Below are 23,945 nucleotides of genomic sequence, written 5' to 3' on the forward strand. Positions count from 1 at the left end.
CACCAGCTGCTCTGTCTCCTGACCACCAGCATTGCCCCTCAGACGATGCAGAAGGCAGGGATGGAGGCAAGGCTTGTCATTTCTGAATTGTCACCTCTGGCCCTGCTGCTCTCCCAAGGATTGTTGGCCTCTTGGGGGCGGGGTCTAATCAGTCAGGGCTGTTGTGGCCAACAGCAGTGAATTTATTCCTCAGCCCCCAGTGCCCACCCCACCTCCTCCAGCTTTGTTGCTAACACCAGAACCCACACTCTGTCAGGGCAGCAACACAGTGGGGCCCAGGGATGAATCTGAATGGTCTGGGTCATATTCACATTGCTCTCGGCCCCCTTTGCTGGGTTCTGACTCGATTAGCCATCTTTGCAGCTACGGGTGGCCCCGTGGCAGTGTTCTAGCCAATGAGACACGTGAGGACATCTTTCAGGGGGCTGTTGGGAAATACTTTAAACAATTTTTTTATTTTGATGTGTCAAGGTGTTAAGTTGATGTTTTGGCGAAGATACGAAGAAGTTTGCTATCAACTCCAAAGAGGGGTGATAAGAGATGCAGGTTTTCAAAGGTGGCTGAGAACCAGCCACCCAGCTGTCCCACTGGGGGGAAGACAAGCTGAGCGAGTGAAGGGGAGAGACAGGACTTTGGCAAAGGTTGGAGCTGAGAAGGGGACCCCCAGCACGGGTGATGGGGTGGGTAGACATATCCCCCGCAAGCCCAGAGAACGTGTACCTGAACAGGACCACTCTGAGAGCTTGGTTTGCGTCTCCAGAAATTTGGGATTCCTCTGAACCTTCCTCTCCCACTGCAGTGATGGGTTCGGGGAGACACAGGCACAGGGACTGACCAGGGCCAATGAGTGGCAACATCAGTGTTCCTACAGTGTTGGGCCAGAGGCTCTTCCCGAGGGCCTTGAGTCTTGCCAGGGAGTCTGTCTGAAAGAAAAGAGCCTGAACGGCGGCTGATGCGCACAGGCATTTGTGGCTTTTGGCTTGAGGTGGTGCAGGCAGAGTGACAGGTGTGTTGCTGCTGTATTGGGAGGCAGGTGCCCTCCCTCTGATGGGGGGGGGGCAGGTCAAAGACTTGTTGACCTTAGGGGTCAGATCAGCCACTCATGGTGGGAGTGTGGGCCTGGGGAATTGCCATCAGCCTGATCCAGGTACTTGTCAGGATGGGGAATGTGTGGCACGTTCCCCATGACTAGAGGTGAGCCATGTGATCGAAAGAGCCACTGTGCCATTGTCTCAGACCCTGCCCCAATGCCTGCCCGGAGCTGATGGGACCACAGCAGAGGGGAGGAGGAGGTGAGCTTTCTAGGGGCTGAAGAGGGAGCAGGTGGCTTCGGATTCATATACTGGGATCAGGGACTACAGCTGGAGCTGGGGGTGGGGACGGCGGGGTGGGGAGTGGCAGTGGCAGGGGACGGTCTGTAAGAGACTTTTGAAAGTGCCCATGATGGCAGTAAGCCTCTTTGAGATCCAGAAAGCATAAAGCCATCTTATGGGACCATCGAGAAAGAACTTTCCATATTTCTTCCCTTTCCTCTCTCCACGTGCTCTGACCTCAGGAGTTCGTGTAGGCAAGGTGCAGGAGGAGAGAAGGTGCTGACCATGCTGCTGTGTCAGAGACCAGGGGCTTGTCTGAAGCTGGCCTTTGCTGTGGGAGGGAGGAAGACTTAACTCTAACTCAAGTTGTCAGGTATGATGACTATCCGGGCTGGGCCTTCTGAGGACTGGGTCCAGACTGTTGAGGGACAGAATGAGGGGGGGAGGGGTAACCTCTGTTGGACGTTGCTCCGTTCCAGGTGTGACCTCCGTGTGGAGTTTAGGGCTGTCCTATATCCTCCCCGTCCCCTCCTCCCTTCTCGCAGAGAGATCATGTGATCATGGTCAAGGCCATTTTATTTGGCTTCAGTGCTTGCAATTGAGCTTTCGCTATGACAAGGAAATCAATTAAAAGTGCTGAGCCTGTGGGGAAGGCTGTTCCTTGGCGACCTTGTGTGGCAGATTAAATTTTTGGTCCCAGGGTGCCTGGGTAGCTCAGTCAGTTAAGCGTCCGACTCCTGATTTCAGCTCAGGTCCTGATCTCACGGTTCATGAGATTGAGCCCTATGTGGGGCTCCGCGCTGAGAGCTTGGAGCCTGCTTGGGATTCTGTCTCTCCCTCTCTCTCTCTCTGCCCCTCCCCCGATCTCTCTTTCTCAAAATAAATAAACTTAAAAAAAAGTAAATTGTTGGTCGCAGGCCCTCTCTTCCTGGTTACTAGTGTTGCACTTCCCCATCCCTGCAACATGGTGGGGAAGCATACTTCCCTACCACTTGACTTTGAGCTTAGCCATGGGACGAGCTTGGACCGATAGAATGTTAGCAGAGATGATGCAAGGCTGGAAATGCCTTGTCCTCTTGCGCTTCTGGCACTGTGGTAAGGAGAGCATGCCCCAGGTAGCCGCTGGCTGCAGGCCAGTGAAAGATCTGTGGGGCGGATCCAAACCCAAGTGGGAGCCTGGAATCAGTGGGCCCACCCTACACCAGCTGACCCCAGCCAACCCCACAGACATGGGCGGGAGATACAAACGCTCATGGATGATTGCCATAGAGATTCTGTAAGCGGCAAAAGTTGACTGAAACACACTCTTTTTGTTTACTAGAGTGAAACCAGAGTGATGAGCTGAGCAGGGCTCACTTCTGGAGGGCTATACTCTATCTCCTCTTCCACAGTTCTTGAAGTTGGGGCCCTGGGGTGGATGGGCTTGCCACTTCTCCTTACTGGCTGACTTTGGTCTTCTCTGGATCAGTTTTCATTGTCGAGGGAGTGATAAAGTGCTGAGGCCTGGGTGGTGGTAGTGGGCTTAGGGGAGAGAGAGAAGAGGGCTTGGGGAGGACATCTGGGGTTGTTGTAGCACAGCGTCCTTTGTCCTTCTGGTAGAATGGTACCCCAGTGTGTTCTGGGAGAGCACCTTTCTCCTGTCAGTGCCAATGGCTCAGGTGTGGTTGACTCATCCCTCTGCCTTGATTCCTCTGAAGCTCCTTCTCCTGCTGTAGTAACGGGCCCAGGGAGACACAGACACAGGGACTGACCAGGGGCAGTTTTCCTGACAATGCTGGGCCAGAGGCCTCCCAGAGGGCCTTTCATGGGCCTTGCACCAGGGAACCTTGCATGAGAAAAGAGCCTGACTCCATATGAATGAAAGTAGCCGTAGGTGATACTCAAGTCTGGGCCCAAATCATGGAAAGCTTTGTATGACACAGAAATAATTTTGAACTTAATTCTGTAGATAGAAGTAAGCCTAATAAGATTTTCTTGAGATCAATGTAATATTTATTACGTACTTTCTGTGAGCCAAGGCAGATAGGACTAACAAATAAATATAAAAGCAGTTACCACTGCAAATTATAATAGCCTCAGAAAATTAGTTGTGGTACTAAGGGATGCTGTCTTAAATTTCTGTACCAATATGGCAGGCAAGTCTTTCATAGATCTGAGCACAACCGAACAGAATACCATGACTTATTACAGTGGTTGGCAAGCTTTTACATGTAAGGAGTCAGATAATGTATATTTTAAGCTTTGAGAGCCACAAGTTATCTTAGTTGCCACTCTTATTATTCTAGTGCAAGACAACCATAGTCGATATGTAAATGAGTAGGTGTGGTTTGTGTCAATAAAGTTTTATTAGCCGAAAAAAAAAAAGCCTAACTAAGAACAGAATCAGCATCAGCTAAGGGCAGTTGGTGCCCAGGGAAGACAGGGAATTACTGGGTCTTAGTAACAGATGAATCAGGCTGTGTCTGAAGCCAGAGCATGACCAGACTTTTCCCCTAGGTGAGTCAACAAATTCACATTTGTACTTAAGCAGGTTTGAGTAGATCTCTATCATTCATAATCAAAAGTTTCAAATGATACAAGAGTGCCACTTGCTTTGAGTTCTCTGTTGCCCAGATTTGTAAGTCAGTGCTTACCTTGGACTTATTTTTTGGATATATACCTCTCTTAGAGGTGTGTATGTGTGTGTTTATAGTTGGACATGGTAGAAAAAATAATTTATATAACTAGATATGGAGCCCCTGACAAAAATACCATCCCTTTAAAATAATCTACATCAAGTACTTTACTTAGATTATTTTATTTATTCATTCTTCACAACCACCCTCTATAGTAGACATTTTTTTCTCAGTTAAGAATTCTTTTGGCTACAGCTTACATAAAACCTGACCTAATGTGACTTAAACAATAAGGAGATTTATTATCATACTTAACTCTAAGATGCTTTTGATTGTAAAATGTACCACTATTGTATCACTTTCCTTGCATTAGAAAAAAATGATGTCAAACTATGAAGCAATTCTTGGGGCGCATGGGTGGCTCAGTTAGTTAAGCTTCTGACGTCGGCTCAAATCATGATCTCACGGTTCGTGGGTTTGAGTCCCGCATCGGGCTCTGTGCTGACAGCTCAGAGCCTGGAGCCTGCTTCAGATTCTGTGTCTCCCTCTCTCTCTGCCCCTCCCCTGCCCTCACTCTATCTCTCTCTCTCAAAAATAAACATTAAAAAAAAGAAACTATGAAGCAATACCTTACTATCAAATCAGCTGTAAGATGTGACTTGATTTCAGAGGTGTTAAATGTAAAAGAGAATGTGGGTCTTAGGACTGGTGAAATGTAGTATTAACAAGAAATTTGTAGTTAGATGGCTTCAGATTTGGTTGGGCAGCTGAAGGTTATCATCCAAGACCCAGGCTCCTTGTATCTTTCTGCTCTGCCATCTCAACCTGTACACCTTAAAGTTGCAAGATAGTTACCACAGTACCAAACTTGGTGTCCTCTAGCACCAAGTTCAAAGGCAGAAAAGAAGGAAAGGAACATTGGGTGGGAATAGTGCTGCTTTCCTCACTCGCTTCTCTCCTTTCATAAGAAAGCTCCCGGCACGTTGACTCTTATACATCATTGGCTAGACCCACACATAGCCAAGCTGGTTTCAAGGGGGTCAAGAAAGTGGGCATCTGATCTTTTCAGTCTTACAGTGGGAGGGAAGTAAGGGAAATGCCTATGTCACAGGATTTTTATTCCCATTTTACAGATGAGGAAAGTAAGGCTCAAAGAGCCTAGTTATATGTCCTTAGTTATCCATTCAAGGACACATAACTGGAAATTGGCTGGCCCTAGAATTGAAGCCTTCACTGACTGATCCAAAGCCCATGTTCTTTCCACTGCACCGTGAACCATCTGAATGTTAAAGACTGAACACACAGTCTTTAACTGAACAAAACTGAAATGTTGAGAAATTTCAAATACAGAAAGGGTAAAGAGTAAGGAATGCAGATCCCATACAACCCTGCTATCAGTGGATCAAAGAGATATGGGTTTATTGTTCTTATGTAACAAGCAGCCCACAGACTAGCAGCCCGGGACAAGGCAGCTGCTCAGAGATTTCATCAAGATTCCAGGCTCCCCCGTCCCCTTCCTTCACCTTCCTTATCATGTGGCTTCCGTCCTTATGTTCACAGCATGGCCGCCGCATCTCAGAGGCATCATGGCATCTTTCTTTCCCAGTGGTTCCCTTTTACATCTCATTGGTCAGAACAAGGTCACATGGCTATCTCTAGTTACAAGGGAGTCTGGAAAGGTACAGTTAGCTGGGCACACTGTCACCCTCGACAAAACTGTGACTCTTTTAGGAAGGAGGAAGAGAGAGAAACTGGGTAGTGGTTATCATTAGTGCAGTGTGTATCTGACTTTCTTCTTTTCATGCAGGTGGTACGAAGTCCCCCTTGGGCTTAGACATGGATGTGTGATTAACTTTGGCCAATGAAATATGAGCAGAAGTGACACGTATCACTCTCTAATGGAAGCTTTACGAGTTCGTGCTCGATTCAACCTAATCTCAGACTATGTGATAGGGTGGGCTGACTTCTTAACTCCAGAGTTCAACTTGATCTGGAACTGGTCAGTCAGAGAGCCTCACATTTCTTAGGCTACAGTGATGGATTAAGAGCTGGGTGGTGACTCACATTAGTTTACTGTAACTCAAACCTAGAATTTTGGGGGAACTGTAGGGAGGGATAACAACAAAAATAGCAATACAATAACTTGGCATCATTCTCAACTCTTTAAATTCTTTTCCATAGACTTATAGGTGTGAGGATATAATCCAGGAGCTGCTGAGAGCCAAATATGTATGGGAAGTCTGGCTAAAAGAGATGGTGAGGTGCCAGGTTCTGATGACATCCCTTACACCTAGATCCAGCCAAACTCACTGCCTTGGACTCTTGACTTACAAGAGCCCAAGCAATGTTCTTTGGGTGGTTCAGCCAATTTGAGTTGGGTTCCTGCTTCTCAAAGTCAAAAGAGTACTGGCTAATACAATATTTCTGTGTAGACATGCAAGACACATCAGTAGTGGTACCTGCCATGCCTATAGCCCTAGCAGGGAGGACAACCAATAGGTGGACGTGTTTTAGACCATGTGACCTTTGGGTGGGAGGAGGCCCCTGACCTAGGTGCTGAATCCATCAGCTGGCCAGGACTTGTGTGTTCCTTTGGCATGAAAGATGACCTATGTCTATCAGCTTTCTCTTGTTTGAACTGGGAGTTGGGGGAAATGGCAGGAGTGAGGCAGCTAGCAGGATGAGTGAGAAGGATGCATTAAGAGATGCCACCAGGAGGAGCTGGGGCCTTGGTGATTCAAGGTATTCAAGCAACAGAAATTCTGCATCAGTAGAGGGCACTAGTTGGCAGAGAGCACGGAGCAGAGGAAAGTCAGGAGGAAGATGGTGCTCCCAGGCTCCAGGAAGAAAGCAATGCAACAATGGATATTTCTGGATCTGTCTTGCTAGTTCCTAAAGACTTCCCAATTAACGTTCAGATGTATTCTTATAACAGATCCGTGTTTTCCCAAGCAAACTTCAAGTGGTCTCTGACTTCCCTTATAAGACTGAACTCAGGCAGTTGCCTTCCATGTTGCCTCCATAATACTCCAAGGCTTGGCTGAAGACTATCACTGAGGCTAATTTTGGTAGGAAAGGATGGAAATTTAACCAAAACTAGTTTAAATAAAAAGGATAATTATTGGCTTCCTTAGTTGAGAAGTCAGGGAATGAGACTAGTCTTAGCCTAAACTGCATTCAAAGCTCAGATGATACACCTGGGACATTGCTTTTCTTCACATCTTTACCTTGTCAGGTGGTGGCTTCAGTCCCCACATCTCCTTAGGGAAAAGAGTGAGTTTCTTCGGACTCCCAGAGAAATTCTTTATTGCACATCATTGGCTCTAAGTGGGACACATGCTTATCCTGAACAATCTCTGGAGCCAGAGTAATGTGATACAGTGATTGGCTTGGGCCTAGTCATATGCTCCTCTTCTGAGACGCACCCAAAGCACATGGGCGTAAAGGAGAGGGTGAGTAATTTTTAGAATATAGGTTGAACTGCTGGAAGAGACACTGCACGTAAGGTTGGCTTAAGCAAGACAAGTTTCTTTCTCTCTCACCTGTCTGCAGGTAAGCAGCCTGGGAGCCCAGATTTCTTCCTATCTTGTTTATTCAGTACTCGCAAGTATGGTGTATTTGTGTGGTTTGAGATATTGCACGATCTCTACCACCCAGCCAGTGGAAACAGAAAAGAGAAAAGAGGAGGGCACCCCCCGCCCCCACTTCTGGTTAAAGACATCACCTCTCCCCACTTCAGGTCTACTGGTCAGTTGCTTGGCCAAATATAGCTTTTCCCCCTGGATTTCCTGTTGCCAGGTAAAAGGCAGGGATTCTTTATTTTTATTTATTTATTTTTTTTTTTTTTAAATTTTTTTTTTTAACGTTTATTTATTTTTGAGACAGAGAGAGACAGAGCATGAACGGGGGAGGGGCAGAGAGAGAGGGAGACACAGAATCAGAAACAGGCTCCAGGCTCTGAGCCATCAGCCCAGAGCCTGACGCGGGGCTCGAACTCCCGGACCGCGAGATCGTGACCTGGCTGAAGTCGGACGCTTAACCGACTGCGCCACCCAGGCGCCCCATGGCAGGGATTCTTTAAACAAATGAGGGGATCATGACTACTAGGGGCAGTTAGCAGTCTATATAGCAATCTATTCCTTTAGCCATCCAAATATCAGTGTCCCCCATTCTTCAAAGTTTGGAATGCCCTCTCCCGAGTGCATCCAAGGCAGGCACACAATTCTTAGACTAGCATCTGGGCATGGACTACACAGTGCCAGGTATGGGTATGGTTCATCATAGTGCAGTGTCCTGTAAACTCATATACAAACTGTCCCATCATACCCAATATACAACAGGTAAGAATAGGGTAACACAGTAGGAACCCCTGTCCAGATGAAGGAAAAATGGGAACCCACTGAAGCCACTCGTTGGCTGCTGGGCAGAAATTGGGCAGGGAGTAGAGCAAATTCCTTGAATGACAGCCCTTTCTCTATGACTGTCCCTCTGGGCCCTGGTGGTCCCCTCTTTGCCTACTACCGTCTGTGGCCAAATCCAAAGCTGGCATTGAAGATGTACACCTCTTGGGGCTATTCAGTTATGCAGCCCACTTCCTCCTGGTATGGGTTTGGTGGCAAGAGGTTGGTGGCTGGGTTTTTTTTTTAATAGTTTTTATTTTAATTCCACTTAGTTAACATACAGTGTTATATTTCGGTGTACAATATAGTAATTCAACAGTTCCATACATTACCCTGTGGAGGTTGGTTGTTTTATGGAGTCAACAATGAAGGCTTTGTACTGGCCAGGCTCATGCTTTCTTTGGTAATACACATCCCTCAAAATCTTAGTTGGCTTTCTGCCTGTTTGCTTCCCGCTGTTCTCATGGGCACACATTTAAGATTTAAGCCTAAAAGCTCTGGTCTTTCATTTAGCAGACACCTGACCACCTCCCTCTGAACTTGCATCAGCAAAGACGTTCAGCTTAGATTCGAAGGCAACATCCTTGGTCTGGTCTTTGCCGTGGAGCTGGCTGTCATTGTCAGGCTGAGAACTCTTAACTCAAAGTGCTTGACAAAGACTAGTGTCCATAGTCTTGTCTCCTGCTAATGCTACTTCAAAAACATCTTCTATACCTGCTTCAGTTTGGGGTATAGAAGCAGTTGAAGTTTCCAACTGCAGAAAACTTTGAGACTTAGATCTCTGCCAGCATGCTGGCTAGCTCTGGTCAACTTCTTCTGGCTCACGTAGGGCTTTGCTGAGAGTGGCAAGATGCAGGCAGCAGACACAAGTACTGTAAAATATTCCACCGTGTTCTTACAGCTACAGATGACTTTCCAGGGTACGCGGGGAATCAGTTTATCAGCTGCTTCAGCATGTTACAGCAAGGGTTTCCAGCTTTCCAGCCTACAACATCTATGTGTTGAGAACACATTTGAAGTTTTGTTACCTCGTGTACCTCTCTTCCAGGCACAAAATTCTGTCTCAATTAGTATATAAGCTTTCTTTCGGTAGGAGAGCCTCACTCCAAACGGCAGCTTAAAATAGACTACAGGCTAATTTCTCTTTCATGCAAAGCTCGGTCATAAATGGTCCAGGGCTGATAGACAACTGTATAGTGTTGAGATTTAGGCCCTTCTATCCTGTTGTAGTGATGTCTCTGGGGCCTTGCCCTCATCTGAATGGTCCAAACTGGCCTAACCCCAGTTGACTTGACTCCTGAGAACAGAAGTCCTGGCCACCTAGACTATATCCTCCTGCCACCAGCATCCAGAATACTGTGGCCTTTGACTCTCTTTTTTCTCTCTTGCAACTGTAAGTCAGAATTAAAACTAGGTTTTCCTTGATGGTTCTTTCTGGGGGATATTACTGCTGGTCACAAATCTTGCATGATGATATTGCCTAGCAATATTGACTTCATGACAACCAGGGGAGAAAGAACGAAGCACATTCTTGCTGGGGGGCACATCCCTGAAACTTCATGCATCACTTCTGCTAACATCTCACTGGACAGAGCCCAGTCAGTCACACAGCATGCCTTGCTGCACGGTGTCTGACGAATGTGCTCTCCACTCTGGGCGGGCATGTTCCCGGCTAGAGCAGTTCTATGCCTACAGAAAGGGAGAATAAGTACTGGGGGACAACTGGCAGTCTCTGTAGTGGGTGATCCCTTAAATGAAGCGGGGTTGCGGACTGTGGGGAGCTAAAAAGTAACAGATGTCTACCACAGGGCCTCCTCTCTGTGTGCCCCAGCCCCATCTGTCTCCTTTTACCACTCTGATCTAATTGTCTGTGTGTCTATCAGGGCTGTCCCTGAATGCCCCATCACACAGTCTCTGAGGTCAAGGCACCTCTGATACAGCCTGCCTTCCCAGCTCATCATGTAGGACTGGCACTTACTAGGGACTCAGTAAAATGTTTGTGGATGAAACTGAGGTGGTAATTAATAGGTAATAGGTAATAGGTATATCTTGGTAAACTAGTTCCTCCCTCCCTCCCTTCCTTTCCCCCCTCCTTCTTCCCTCCCTCCCTTTCTTTCAGCATCTATTATATGACAGGTCCTGGGAAGTCAGTGTCTTTTGTCAGACAAAAAGACACAGTCTTTTCACTCATGGATCTTAAGGGTACAGGAATCTCTCATACTGTAGGGATTTTCTTGTCTGAAAAACAGACACTGTTGAATTTAGTCAACGCTCTCCCTTCCTTAGGCATTGAAGACACACTGACACATTTGGGCTCCCAGTGGCTCCTTTTCTGAGACTCCCAGAGACCCTGCTGCCCGTGGTCATCTACGCTTTGGGACAGCTCGGTGTCACTTTCCCTGTAGTCTGGCAACAGCATCTTGCCGGCCCACCACTCTCTGTGACCCTTGAGGGGCTGCCAGTTGTAGGACAGTGCCCCCACTGTCCTGGGAAGAGTGCATGACACAGGCTGGCCAATCAAAGAGCTCTTTCCCTCTGGCCCGGGATTGTCAGGCAGGGTCAGTAAGATTCGGTTTGTGGATCCAGAGATGTGAGGACGTAGATTTGGGGCTGCTGGCTTTCTTGTTTCACAAGAGGAGAGAGTCTATGTAGGAATGAATCTAACCCAGAGTGGGGTGCCTGGGTGGCTCAGTTGGGTGAGTGTCTGACTGATTTCAGCTCGGGTCAAAATCTCGCGGTTCGTGGTTTCGAACCTTGCGTTGGGCTCTGTGCTGGCAGTACAGAGCCTGCTTGGGATTCTCTCTCTCTGCTCCTACCTCGCTCGTGCTGTCTTTCTCTCTCTCTAAATAAATAAATAAAGTTAAAAAATTTTTAAAAAAGGAATGAATCTAATCCAGAGGGAATCAGGGGGAAGGAGTAGGTGATGGAGGGCCCTGCCCACATCATTTGAGTCTTTGACTTCAGCAATTGCCTGAAGCTGTATTCAAAAAATTCTCTTATTTGCCTAAACTATACAGGATTAGCCCTCTTATCCAGCGTTCAGGTCTAATAAATGATTGGTTCATAGGCAAGTCAGTCAACTTCAAGACACCTGGGAAGCAATCCGATTCAAGAATTTTCTAGATTGTTATGGTTTTCCTCCTGTTCTGTTTCAAGTTGCCCTTCCCACACTCGACTGACAGCAGTTTTTGTGACTCACTTTCCAAAGCATTTAACCTAGTTTTCATAGGAACAGAACTTTCTTCTTCTATGCATAGTCCATCCATTCATGTGCTATTTAATTGAATTAGATTTAATTATTTATGTAATTGCATAATGACAGCATGTACAGTTGGAGTAACTTGGATATGAACTCAGCTGACTCTTGGTAAGCCAACGTCTCCACCACTGATGGCAGAAGGGCCAGCTGGCTCAGCTGTATCCTTCTGGCCACCAGCTTCCAAAATGCTGTGGTCTTCGACTCCCTTTTTCACCCTTACAACTGTGAGTCCTGATTAGAATTTGTTTTTCTTTGATGATTCTTTCTGGGGGATATTAGTGCTAGTCACGAATCTTGCTTGGGCCCCAGTATTGCCTGGCAATCTTCTACTGCTTTCTTTGACCCACAGAGGCTCGTCCCCCCTCTGCAATCTCTATTTCATACCTCCTCTGCTCTTCTCACCCCTTCCGATCTTCCATCTTCCCCTTTCTGTCTCAGAACAAGAGCTTGCCTGTTCTTTCACAGAGAAGATGGAAACCATCAAACTTAGATTTCCAAGCCTAGTAACCTACCTAGGTACTACCCCTGTCATTTCTGCTTGCTTTCCGGTTACATAGAGACCTTATACCAGCAGCGGCTCCCACTCTTTCCACCTCTTCATCTGCTCCCTCTTTATGGCTCCTTTACCATCACCACCTTGGCCCCCCCCCCCCCCCCCACTGTCAAGCGTGCTCAGTTTGTTACAACGTGCAGTGGGTCTGTCTGGGGACCTGGACTCCATTGCGCTGTCTGGGGGAAAATATCCTGGTAGGCTGCAGGTACTCCTAGAGATACACTCAGACAGGTATTCCTCTATCGTCCAAGGATAGAAGGCATATGGCCATGGCTCGCCCAAAAGAGCTCCTGCTTCCCTGAGACTTTGAATCTTGAGCTGAGAGGCAAAGGACAAACAACCAGAATCCTTCCTTCTGTGGCGATGACAGGGCAAGACTGTGGCGTGGCTCCTGTTGTTGAGGTCTGGAGTCACTTGGCTCCCATCCTAAAGGACCAAGGCTAGCTCTCCACATTAGATTCCATTCTGAGCTCCCTGCAGTCTCCCAACACCTTCCCTTTGTGTCCAACTTAGCCTGAGTTGTTCCGTGTTGCTTGGAATCAAGGAATCCTATTCCATGATGCAGCGTATTAAAAAGCAAACCAGAAAAAAAAAACCATAACGAAGTCCCCCAAATCTCTCTCATGACCCCATATCCCTTCCCAGGTAATACCTTTCTTTTCTTCTCCCTTTTATGGCTCTGCTGAAAAGAGTTTTCCCCTCTGACTCCTCCCTCAGTGCACTCCTTGGGTTCTGCCTCCAGCACCTTGCTGAAGCTGCTTGCTCTAAGTGCCCCATGTCACAGCAGTGTCCCAGTTTCCCTCTTTCCTTTCTGGCTGCTGCTTCTCAGTTCTTTGCTACTTGGTTACTCATAGCTGGGTCCTAGGTGCTCTTGCTACACTCTTCCTGAAGACCTTACCCACTCCTGTGGCTTCAGGGACCCCTGTGCCCATGATGCCCAGACCTTCTGGGAGACTCCAGTTCCTCATGTGCAACTCGCCTCTCCACCTGGTGTCGCCCATACCCCCACAGAACTCCTGAGTACGCCATACTTGCTTCTTTTCTGCCAGATTCCAAGTCTCAGGAAATGGCACTTGGCCCATGGGGTCCTAAACCAGAGCCTCCCCTCTCTACTAAAGCAGTCAACAAACCCCACTCCTGTTCCACACCATGCAGTCCTGGCTTTTTATCTCCTGAACCTGACACAGGAGGAGCTTGATAAATATTGACGACAGCAAGAGCATTCTGCAGAATACTTTCACAAACCCTGTCTCTCCCACAACCCTGGGAGGAGGTACAATTACTGTCACTGTGCAGATGAGGAAACCGATGCCCAGAAAGGTGAACAGTTTTGCCTGGGTGTGGGATCGCAGAGCAAGTAAATATGTGGGGGCGGTTAGGATTGCAATTCATGGCTGACTCTCCCTGGGCAGCCACCGCAGCCAGAGAAGCTTCTTGGCCAAGCCACAATTGGGAGAAGAGGACCAGCTGGCCAAGATGCCAAGGCCAGGGTGATTCTCAGAGACCCCGGTGGCAGGTCCAGCCAGGTTGCATCTGCAGATGGACACCCAACTCCGAGCCACCTCCCTGAAACATCCGTCTTGAGGTTCTCAGATGGCTCTCATATAACCAGGGAGCAGGAAGTCCCAGGGACTGGCACCAATTCTCAGTGTAACCCCAGGCAGCTCATCCCTTCTTGGGGCTCAGCTTATTTCCCTAAATGGGGAATATGAGTAAGATTCCTGAGATATGAAAGGAGGTGCCCTAATTGCTAGGCGGGAGCAGGAGCGGGTTGGTGACCTCACCAAACAAATCTCCCATTTGCCTCCTTTGGGCAAGATCCCTCTGCCCATCTGTGTGTGGTGGGAGGACAGGGCCTGGGGCCTCCACTTGGACATTCCTGTTACCCCTCAGTGCTTCCTGCCCCCTCCATAGCTCTGTGCGAGACTCTGGGTCAATGCTCTAAGACCCCACTGGAAAGGGGCGCTTAGGGCAGTCTGAGTCTTCCTGAGCAGAATGTCACCGACTCCACCAGTGAGTGAGCCCGGACTGGAAGCTGTAACTGACCGTGGTGAGAGGAGCAGAGGAGGTAGGGCCAAGGCTTCCAGCCAGGCCCTAAGCAGCAGGATTCCAGGTCAGAGAGGAGGAGCCTGGGGAGGCAAGGATGCTTGCGTTAAAAGCCAGGTGGAAAAGTGTGAGGGTATGACCTGTGGGCCCAAAGGCTGTGTGTGACAGGGTGGTATCATTGTCTCCTTTGGTCCATGAAATAATCTGATGAGGGGCAGTTCAGAACTACAGACAGGGATACTGAGGCTGGGAGGGGTCCCGCATGCAGGGAATATACCCGGGGTGGCGTGGGGTGGGGGCAGCTGGGTGTGAGGTACCAGCCACACCTGTTGCATAGAGCTGCACACCCCTGTTCTGGACTAGGTGCCAGGCTAGGGGCTGGGGGAAGGGTAGTGAATGGTGCACCTTCCTGCCTCGGCTTTCTACTCTCCACCTCAATCCAGGGGCTGAGGGGCTGCTGACTCTCTCCTGATGCTCTGGCCTCAGAGCAGGGCTGGGAGAGGCTGGAAAGGTGAGGCTGGGGTCCGGGGTCTTCCCAAACTGGAGGGGGAGCAGAAAGGCATTGGCTTCTGGGGGCAATGGACCAAAGGGATGCAGACCCCCTCAGCAAGAGGTTGGGCAAGCAAATCAGGAGTTCCTGGAGTTGGACACAACATTGGGACCCAATTCTCAGAGACTGGGGCCCTGAGACAGGTCACACTCTTCTTACTGTGTGGCTCTGGGGGTGGGTGGCAGGAACCGCTCAAGAGCAGAAGGTGTCATGGGCAGGCCTGTGTGGGGGGCTACCTGTTGTGAGTCTGTGAACCCCAAGCTCGGCCAGATACTGGGGGACATAGAGGGAACGGAGGCAAAGCCAGGTGTTCCCAGGGCCTGGATGCTTTCTGGAGCGGGGCAGAGAGGCTGGGAGGGAGGGAGGGAGGGAGGGACGGTGGGAGGGCATAATGCCAGCTAGAGGAAGCGGCAAGATGGGGTGTGGGCTTGGGTGGGGTTGACTCACCTTCTCACTCACGGTCATTGCACATGCCAGCTGTTGGGGTCCATGGCGGCCGGGCTGGCGACTGAATGCCTGGAGTGAGGTTGGATTGGGGGGCAAAGGTGGGGATGGGGACACGGGCGGGGAGAAAAGGGTGGGAAAATACAGGCTTGGGGGACGGGGCCAGGGACGCAATTCTGGAAACGGAGTCTACCAGGCTGGGCTTCTGGGAGCTGGGCAGAGGGCTCTGGGGACAAGGCTGGCTGCGTGGAGGGGCCGTGCAGGCGGAGCTCAAAAGACCGGGGTCAGTCTTGGAGTCCGCGAATGTGGATCTGGGAGGATGGGACTGTGGAGTTCAGTCTTGGAGAACGGGGTGCATAGCGGCGGCACGATGGGGGACCCGGCTTGGTATCCGAGGGTGGGTGGCCCTGGAGCAATGGGGCCTCGAAGGTGGGGTCGGAGGCCGGAAACTTGTGAAGGGCGGGGCCAGGATGACGAAGGACACGGGGCGGGGCCGTGAGGAAGGGGGTCGACGGAGGACCCGTGGACTTCGGTGAGGGGTGTGGTGAAGGTAAACAGAGATCGAGGGGGCGAGGCAATGAGGAAGTGTACTTGGGGGCTGGGTCGGGGGCTGGAGGGCTGTGGGGAGCCAAGCCTGTAAGACTCGGGGGGTGGGGGCAGGTCGGGAAGATGGGTATCTTGGGGGGTTTTTGGGCAGCCCGGTGAAACAAGGGATCGTGGTGGGGGCGGGGCCGCAGAGACGGGACAGTGGGGACATGTCCTGAGCACGGGAGGGAGGACCTGGGGCTCGTGGACAGAGGGGTGGGGCTCCGGCGCAGTGGGCTAGGGGCAGTGCGGGGAGCGGAGGGGCCGTGGGGGCGGGGTGGATCGTGTCCGGGGGCGTGGCCGCGGGCAGGGGGCGGGGCCGGGACGCCTACGCGGGCGTTGAAGCGCGGGGGCGGGCCCAGGTGAGCAGGACCGCCGCCCCCCCCTCCGCCCCTCCTCCCGGGTCCCCTAGCCGCCCCAGGGCGCCACCCCGACGCTGGTTCCGCGGGCCAGGCGGGCGGCGGCGGGTGGCGTCTTCGGCCCGGGCCGACTCCGGCTCCGGCTCCATCTTGGGCCGCTGCGCCGGGCACCTGTGGCGGCCGCAGGAGCAGCGCTTCCGCGGGCCTGCGCGGCTCCGGGCGGGCGAGTGGGTGAGAGGCCGGCTGTGTGCGTGCCCGCGGTGGGGGGTAGGGGAGGGTGGTGGGATGGGCGGCGCCTTCCTTTCCTGCGCCCCAGAACCCCACTCCTCACCTCATCGTGCACTCAGACCCTCCGCATCCCAGGCCCCGCCTAGTGCTCAGCGCCCCCCATGGCCGCGTCCCTCCTCTTCTCTCTCCTCTCATTGCCTATCCCATCCCCTCTTCCACGTCTCGTCTGCCCATCCTCCCATTTCCAGTCCCCTGCCTAGGACCCCGTCGTCTTCTGCCTCCACCCCCGCTGCTGTCGCCGTCCCCTCCCATTCCTCCTCCCTTTTCCACCCCCACCCCTCTCTCCACCCTTCCCTGCTGCCCCCAGCCCCAGACCTCCCTTCCCTCTCCTTCCTTCTGCCCTCCATCCCTACCCCATTGCCCCACAGCCTCATCTTCCCTCAGTCATTGCCTTAGCTCCTGGGAAGATCTGTAGCCTAGTTTGGGGGATTGTGTTGAGGACCTTCTCCCCGAGTCGGGTGGGCTTGGTGTGGAGGGGCGGGGAAGGGAACCCTGTCCTGGGAGAGTGTATCGTGTGGTGTGTTCAGGCCTTTGGCCCCACAGCCAGAGGCGGCCTGCACGGTTGGTGTGCAGCCGTGGAGATGCTGTTTCCTGCCGGCTCCCACAGTAAACGGGCCTGTGCGTCGGCCTCTGATGTGGCCACGGGTGGGGCTCCGGCCCATGCTGGTGCATGGGTGCACGGGTGCCTGGGAGCATGCAGGTAGGGAGACACTAGCTTCCCCGGGCTGCCTTTGTTTTGGGGCACCTGGGCCTGGAGGCTTACCTTCTCCACCCCAGACACCACTTGGGAAGTGTGGGCAAATCCTGCTCAGGGGAGAAAGCTCTGGGGCTGGTGGGGGCCTTGGCCTCTCTCTAGTGAGCAGAGCGGGGTCCTTTGGGCCTTTGCCTCACAGTTATCCCAGAACCCTTTACTGGCACAACTTGTGACCTGGGCATTTTGTACTTAAGGCCCCTTCGTCTTCTCTGTGGTGAGCAGATTTTGTCCCCTTCAAACAGTCCTACTTGGTAGCTCAGGAATGCTTCTTGCTGCATTGCCCAACTTTGGCCTTGAGTGGTCCCGTCAGGCCCCCTTTTGCCGCTGGGATGGACCAGACCACCTGCTGGAGGTTGCCATGCCCCCACTATCCAATGAGGATTTTGTGTGGTGCCCTACCTGGTCCCTGAGGGTTAAAGTCCATATTTTAACATTGGAGCCGTTTCCCTTCCTGACCACCTGGATTTGCTTTTCCGGTTTTGGTTTTGCTGGAAGCAGAAGTCATCATCCAAATGCCTGTCGCTTAACAAGAGATGTATATGGATGCCACAGTGTGGTCTGAGACAAGGCCTGCTTGCAGTGGCTTTGGTGGTCCCCCTGGGCACACCCTAAAAGGCCTGGGTGATATGGTGGGAGCTAGAATCTCTGACCAAGTCAACCTAACAGTTTCTTTGGTTGGGCCAGTTTGAAAGTTTCTGCAGAACTGGGAGGTTTTACTCAAAATAACATTGGTTGATTGCTGCATGTGAAACTGGCTGTTCTTCCATTTACTGACCAGCAGAACTGAGGCACCAGGAGAGTCCTGTATTGGCCACAAGGCACGGCCACATTGCAACTTTGGCATCAAATGGGGCAGGAGAGAGAACAATAAGGTGTCAAAGAACACCAGGGGTCTTGGCTACCTCCATGTACCTGTCATTTATCTGGTGCTAAAACATCTTCCTAGGGTCTCTTTGGGGTGAACCCAGAGCCTTTTAGATGATTTGTAAGGCAGGTGGGCATGCCACTCAAGCCAGCTGGAAGGCAGACTCCACACTTGTGTGTTTCCATATGTGTGTGTCTGCGTGCACGCATGTGTAAGCATGTGCATGTGTATCCTCCCAAAGTAAGGCTTGGGAAGCTTCGTATGGTGATGGAGACCTGGGGACACGGGTGGTGACTGGGTTCTAGGATGAGACGAAGACAGGAAGGGTTGGGAAGCAAGACTGGGCTAACCTGTTGGGTGTCTCAGTGGCTTCCTAAAAAGGCCTTTCTGTCCACCAGTACTAGTCTCTGTGATACCTTGAGCACAGGCCACTCCTGATGGGAGGAGGAAAGAGAAGGTTATTATTAGCAATTGCTGTTCCATCATATTAGGATTCACAGCAACCTTGCAGTGGAGACTTACTTCCGTTCTGTAGACTGGGGAACTGAGGCTCAGGGAGGGAGGTGTGCACCTGCGGGTGCTTTCACAGGAAGGGGAAGAGTCAGCGTTAGAAGCAGACCCCTGTCCCTCCTGCTTACTCACAACTCCCAAGGTCATTTGGTCAGCTCCCCTCACTCCCTGGAGGCCCCTGTTCTTAGTGATAGGGGGTGTGGGAAACCTCCTTTCCCTGGGATGACTTGAGTGGCGTTCCTCAGAGTACTTCCCTTCTTCAGAGCTGGGAAGGCCAGATGGTAGGAGAAATATCCTGTTGGGGTTCAGCTGTGGGCTCTCTGAAATTTCTGAGCTGCTCTGGGCCTCAGATTTGTCACCTGCCACTTGTGGAGGTGAGGTGAGGAGGGGAAGCCACAGATACCCACCCAACTGGGGTCTCTGTGATCACTGTTCTCTCTGGGTCATGGCTAGTCCTGGTCACTGGACAGCCATCTGGTGAGGCAGGGACAGTGGGACCCTTGTCACTGGTGGCTTCTCACTAGCCCCTGCGGGGGGGTCTGAGGGCACCCCCAGCCTCATCCCACCTGTTTCCTCAGGGCAGGGGGCAGGGCCTGGCCTGGCTCTTTATGGCCCTGCTCCCTAGGAGGGTTTGGGGTAGGTGGGGTTCAGCCAGCGGCTGTGTAGGCTGTCCAGATAGAGCTTTCTTGGTGTTCTTGGACCTGTAGCTGGGTGCTTGTCGCCTGCCTGGAGCTGCTGGTAACCACAGCTTTCCCAGCTAGCAGGTATATCCCCTGCTCTCCTGACTCCAGGTGGGTGGGGGTCCAGGCTTTGTTCCCACTCATTCAGTCATGGACTGAGTCGGGACTCAGCCAGTCCCACTGGCATGTCATGGAAGCCACTGCAAGTGCCAGATGCTGTGTTGGGTCCTGGGGCTTCAGCTGAGTCAGGGCAACAGACAAGTAAAAAGATGGCCACAGTGCAGGTCTGCACAGTGCTCAGAGTGGGCACAGAGAACCTCAAGCACTCCTGGGTTTGCTTCCTGACTTAGCACTCACTGTGCCTATGGGCAAGTCAGTAAACCTCTCTAAGCTTTGGCCTCTTCATCTGTAGAATGGGGTTGATGCATCTCATGAGCCTGCTCTGACACTTAAATGAGACAGTGTGTCAAAGGATGTGGCACATGCCTGGCACAAGGTGAGTAGGTACTGGGAGCTGTTATTATCATCACTGTGATGGTTAATGGCTTTGTTGCCCTTTATACATCCATCTTAGAGCTCCTTGAGAATAGGGACTGGGTTCTAGTCCTCTCTTGGCTACTCATCCTTTTCTTGGCTGTTCCAGGGACCAGTCTGGCTTCAGCCCCAAGGAGCAGCAGGGATGGGACACCCCTGTCCAGGCAGGAGCTGTGTCTAGAGCTGCACGGTCCAGTATGGTAGTCATTAGGCACATGTGGCCATTTCCATTTAAATTGCTTCAATTTAAGTAAAATTAGAAAGCCAGTTTCTCAGTCACACTTGCCGTCTGTCAGGTGCTCAGTAGCCACATGTGGCCAGTGCTGATCTAATCGGACAGTGCAGATCTTTCCATTGGCCCAGAAGCTGTGCTGAACTGGACTCCACAGCAGGCCTCGAGCTCTCAGGGGACTGCAGCTCCAGAAGCATCCTCACTGTTGGCTTGAATAGCCAGCAGCTGTCTCCTGAATGCTGGGGCAGAAGAAGTTTGTCATTATACAGAAACGGAGTTTCCAAGAGCCCTTTCCGAATTCCCTTTCAGGTGGCCTTGCTCCCCTGGTCAAGGTGGCTTGTTTCCTGGCGGTTCTTATCAGCCCCGGGGGTGGGAGGGCAGGACCGGGATTGCCCAAACTGCGGCTGTTGCTTCTTCCCCCACCCTGTTTCTGCAGCTGGTCCTGCCTGGCAGGGAGTCTCTGGGAGATATTCCTCATTCACAGCTTCAGCCAGGGCCAGGCTGGCCCACATGCCCTGACCCCACTTCCTCCCCCTGGGGCCCTGCCCGGCCTTCAGCCCCCTGCTCCCCTCATGTGCCTCCTGCCTTCTGCTCATCCTGTTCCTCCTCTCCCGGCACCTCTCCTTCCTCTCTCTCCAGGCCCGACCTCCAGGAGGCCTTTCCTGATCCGTCACACAAAGTGAGCTCTCCTGGAAATGCCCTTTCTCAGACCCCGTTTTTGGTGCTCAGCACTTTCCTCTGTGGGTTTACTCTTATATTCTCTTGTTCTCTCGGCCAGGCACGTGGCAGACATTCTCTGAGGGCCAGCTGTGTGCCAGGGCAGTGCTAGGTGCTGGACAGATAGAGGGGGACAGGGCGCAGGCCTGCTTTGACAGCTTCGGATTGGTGGGGTGGCCAGGTTATTGCATCCAGGCGAGACAGTGCTCAACCAGAGATGGAGCCGGCCCAGCCTGGGAGAGCTTCTCTGGGAGGAGGTGCTGATGTTGAAGGGCCAGAGTCAGTGAGCAGGTCCAGAGGGGTCCGTGTGGCTGGGAAGAGACAGGAAAGGCAGGGAAGGAGGGAGGCAAGGTGGGTGCAAGCACACTTGGCAAGAGGGCATTTAAATTTGATGGAGGGCGTTTCCGATTGGTGATATTAGACCACATTCTTGGAGGCACAGGATCTTAGTTCCATGTCCCCTAACTCCAGGGCCAGGCATGCATTGTGTGCTCTGAAGATGGCTGTGGAATGAGTGAGCATTTGCCAAGTGTCCTGTGTGTAAAGGGCTGGTGCGTGGGGTCTCTCCCTACCCTGGAGCCAGACAAGGGAGTCAGAAAACCCCTTCCCCTTCACAGCTGCCAAGACTGAGTCCCAGAGACATGATCGCCCAACCAGGCTAGGCCTGAGAGGGTGGGGAGGGGGCCAGGGGAGAACCCAGGGCGTGTCCTCTGTGTGCCCTCTATTCATTGTTCATTTATCTCACAAACCTCTTTTGAACGACAACTCTGTACCTGGGAGGCCCCAGTCCAAAGCAAGATGGATACGGACAGTTCTGGGAGGAACCCAGCTAGTATTTGCCAGTCAAGCTTTACTGGTTATTAAAATACTGCGATACTCCTGTGCTGGTTGACTAAGAGTTATTGTCCCAAAGCGCCCGCCCCCAGTGTCCTGGCAGCCTTGGCCTCTCCCCTGGATTCTCCTCCCTCCACATAATCTAGGACCCTACCCTAGGGCTGGTTCTAATCACTTGGTACCGGTTATTAGATATTTGCAGTGTCATATTGTGTATGATGTGTGATAATCTTGATTTGGAGTGTCTGGTGTCCTGTCACTGTTTGGCTCCTGGCTCCGAGCCATCATCCAGGCTAGCGCTGAAGCTATGCCCTGCTGTGTGCCTTGTACCGTGTGAGCCCAGAGCGGAGTCTACTCAACTCCCTTCCCTCCCTCTCTCTCCTGCAGGCATCATGAGCACCAGCCGCCCTGGCCAGGGTGCCCGGCCACCCCAGAGTCCCTGCCCGCAGCCCCTGTCCCGGAGCTCTTCCAGTCTGTTGGAAGGCCAGGGGCAGAGACCAGAGCTCCGCAAGAGCGCCAGCAGCACTGTATGGCAGGCCCAGCCAGGCGAGGCCAGCGCCAGTCCGCAGGTCCCGGAGGAAGAGGAGCACCACGCTGAGAGCACGGAGCAGACGCAGGCCTCCAGCCCCCGGCCCCGGCCCCGTGCTGTGGGCCACTGGCGGAGCAGCACTGTGGGCAATGTGTCTACCGTGGGTGGTGGTGACCTGGGTCGCCTGAGGGCCCCCGGTGCTGCTGCCATGCAGAGGAGCCACTCGGACCTGGTGCGCAGCACCCAGACCCGGGGCCACAGTGGTGCCCATAAAGCCAGCCTCAGCTGCTCGGCCCTTGGCAGCTCACCGGTCCACAGGGCTCAGCTGCAGCCCAGTAGTACTTCTGGCCAGGGAGGCTGGGCCCCTGCAGGCCTAGAGAGGGACCTGGCTCCAGAGGAAGGGACTTTGAACTCAGCCTGGACACTGGGAGACAGTCAGGTGTGGATGACGCCACTAGACCTGGGAGGGACAACCACCCACAGCAGCAGCCCCCAGGCTGGGCCCAAAGCCACTGGGCAGCCAGCCACGACCTCCTGCCATGCCCTGTCCCCAGCAACTCTCCTCTGCAATATGAGAGAGGTGGGGACCGGTGGCTGCTGTCATGCCCTGCCAGCCCCGGGGATCCTGACCTTTCCCAAACTAGTGGCATCGGTAAGTGAGTCTGGGCTGCAGGCTCAGCATGGGGTGAGGTTCCAGTGCAGGTTGCCTGGGGGGCTCCCTGGGCATTCCCACTGCTGTGCCCACCATTGGGGTCCCACCAGGTTGGTCACGGAGCCTGGTACCAGGACCAAGGATGTATGGACCATGACCTCAGCCAGTGACTTGGCCCCTGTGTTGGCATCCTCTCTGTCAGCCCAGGATGCTGGTGTACAGGCAGCCCCCATGGCGGTTTGCAAGGCTGTGGCCACCAGCCCACCCCTGGAAGCCCCCGTGGCCTTGCACACATTCCCGGAGGTAACTCTGGGGTCTGACCTGGAGGAGGCACCATCCCCTGTGCGGGATGTGCGATGGGATGCTGAGGGCATGACCTGGGAGGTGTATGGAGCTGCAGTGGACCCTGAGGTACTTGGCGTGGCCATCCAGAAGCATCTGGAGATGCAGTTTGAGCAGCTGCAGCGGGCATCCACCAGCGAGGACAGCCTGTCTGCGGAGGGCCGGAGGGGGCCTCTGCGTGCTGTCATGCAGTCCTTGAGGCGCCCCAGCTGCTGCGGCTGCTCCAGTGCAGCTCCCGAGTGAGGAGCTGTGGCCCTCAGAGCTATCCTGGGCCCGTGGACTCAGCCCCAGGCCAGGGACAGTGGGGGCCCCAGGCTCCTTGGACCTCCTGGCAGCCGTGGATGTGTCTCTGCTGTTGGCTGACCGCAGGGCACAGGACTGCAGCCTGGGGACTTCCTGCTCCTTGCAGCTGGGCTGGTTTTTAAGGGCTTCATTCCTGAGAGCCACATCCCTGCACATCCAGGCTCTGAACTTTGGGACAGACTTTCAGCACTGTGCATAAGGGAGATCCTGATTTTTCTGTAAAAATTCTCGATGTTCTGTTTAGTGTCTCCTCAGAACTCTGCCGTGATTTCCCCTGGGACTCTTGGTGGCTGTATTTTAAAGCAGGGCTCAGATACAACCAATTCCTGACATGAAAGTTGGGGCCCCACGTGACACAGGGACTGGCTGGGTCTTTGGGGATGGCCACCGACACTGTTTAAGACCTCCTATGTGCCGCACACTGTGCTTGTCACCTTCCCTTGTTGAGTCTTTGCCTCTTTGCCCTGATTTATGGGTGAAACCACAGGCATTTGGCAAGGCCATGGCTGACATGCCCGTTGGACTGCTGGAGGTGGTGGGCTGAGTTTCCGAGCCAGGGCTGGCTGAAGCCTGGGCTGCTT

The 23,945-nt window shown here is 52.6% G+C and overlaps 1 protein-coding gene across 2 annotated transcripts; it reads left to right on the forward strand.

Moving 5' to 3' along the window:
• The first annotated feature begins 7,378 nt into the window (after positions 1-7,378).
• Positions 7,379-23,644, forward strand: GPRIN2 (G protein regulated inducer of neurite outgrowth 2). Of its 2 annotated transcripts, none has more exons than XM_040485654.1 (2): positions 7,379-7,480; positions 21,926-23,644. In XM_040485654.1, the coding sequence occupies exon 2, from the start codon at positions 21,931-21,933 to the stop codon at positions 23,302-23,304; it is 1,374 nt and encodes a 457-aa protein (XP_040341588.1). In that variant the 5' UTR covers positions 7,379-7,480; positions 21,926-21,930; the 3' UTR covers positions 23,305-23,644. The 2 variants fall into 2 exon arrangements, with proteins under 2 accessions (XP_040341588.1, XP_040341589.1); XM_040485655.1 differs by lacking the exon at positions 7,379-7,480 and adding an exon at positions 16,226-16,355.
• The last annotated feature ends 301 nt before the right edge of the window (positions 23,645-23,945 follow it).

Source organism: Herpailurus yagouaroundi, unplaced genomic scaffold (assembly GCF_014898765.1).
Source record: "Herpailurus yagouaroundi ecotype Mexico unplaced genomic scaffold, PumYag 163, whole genome shotgun sequence".
Taxonomy (NCBI): domain Eukaryota; kingdom Metazoa; phylum Chordata; class Mammalia; order Carnivora; family Felidae; genus Herpailurus; species Herpailurus yagouaroundi.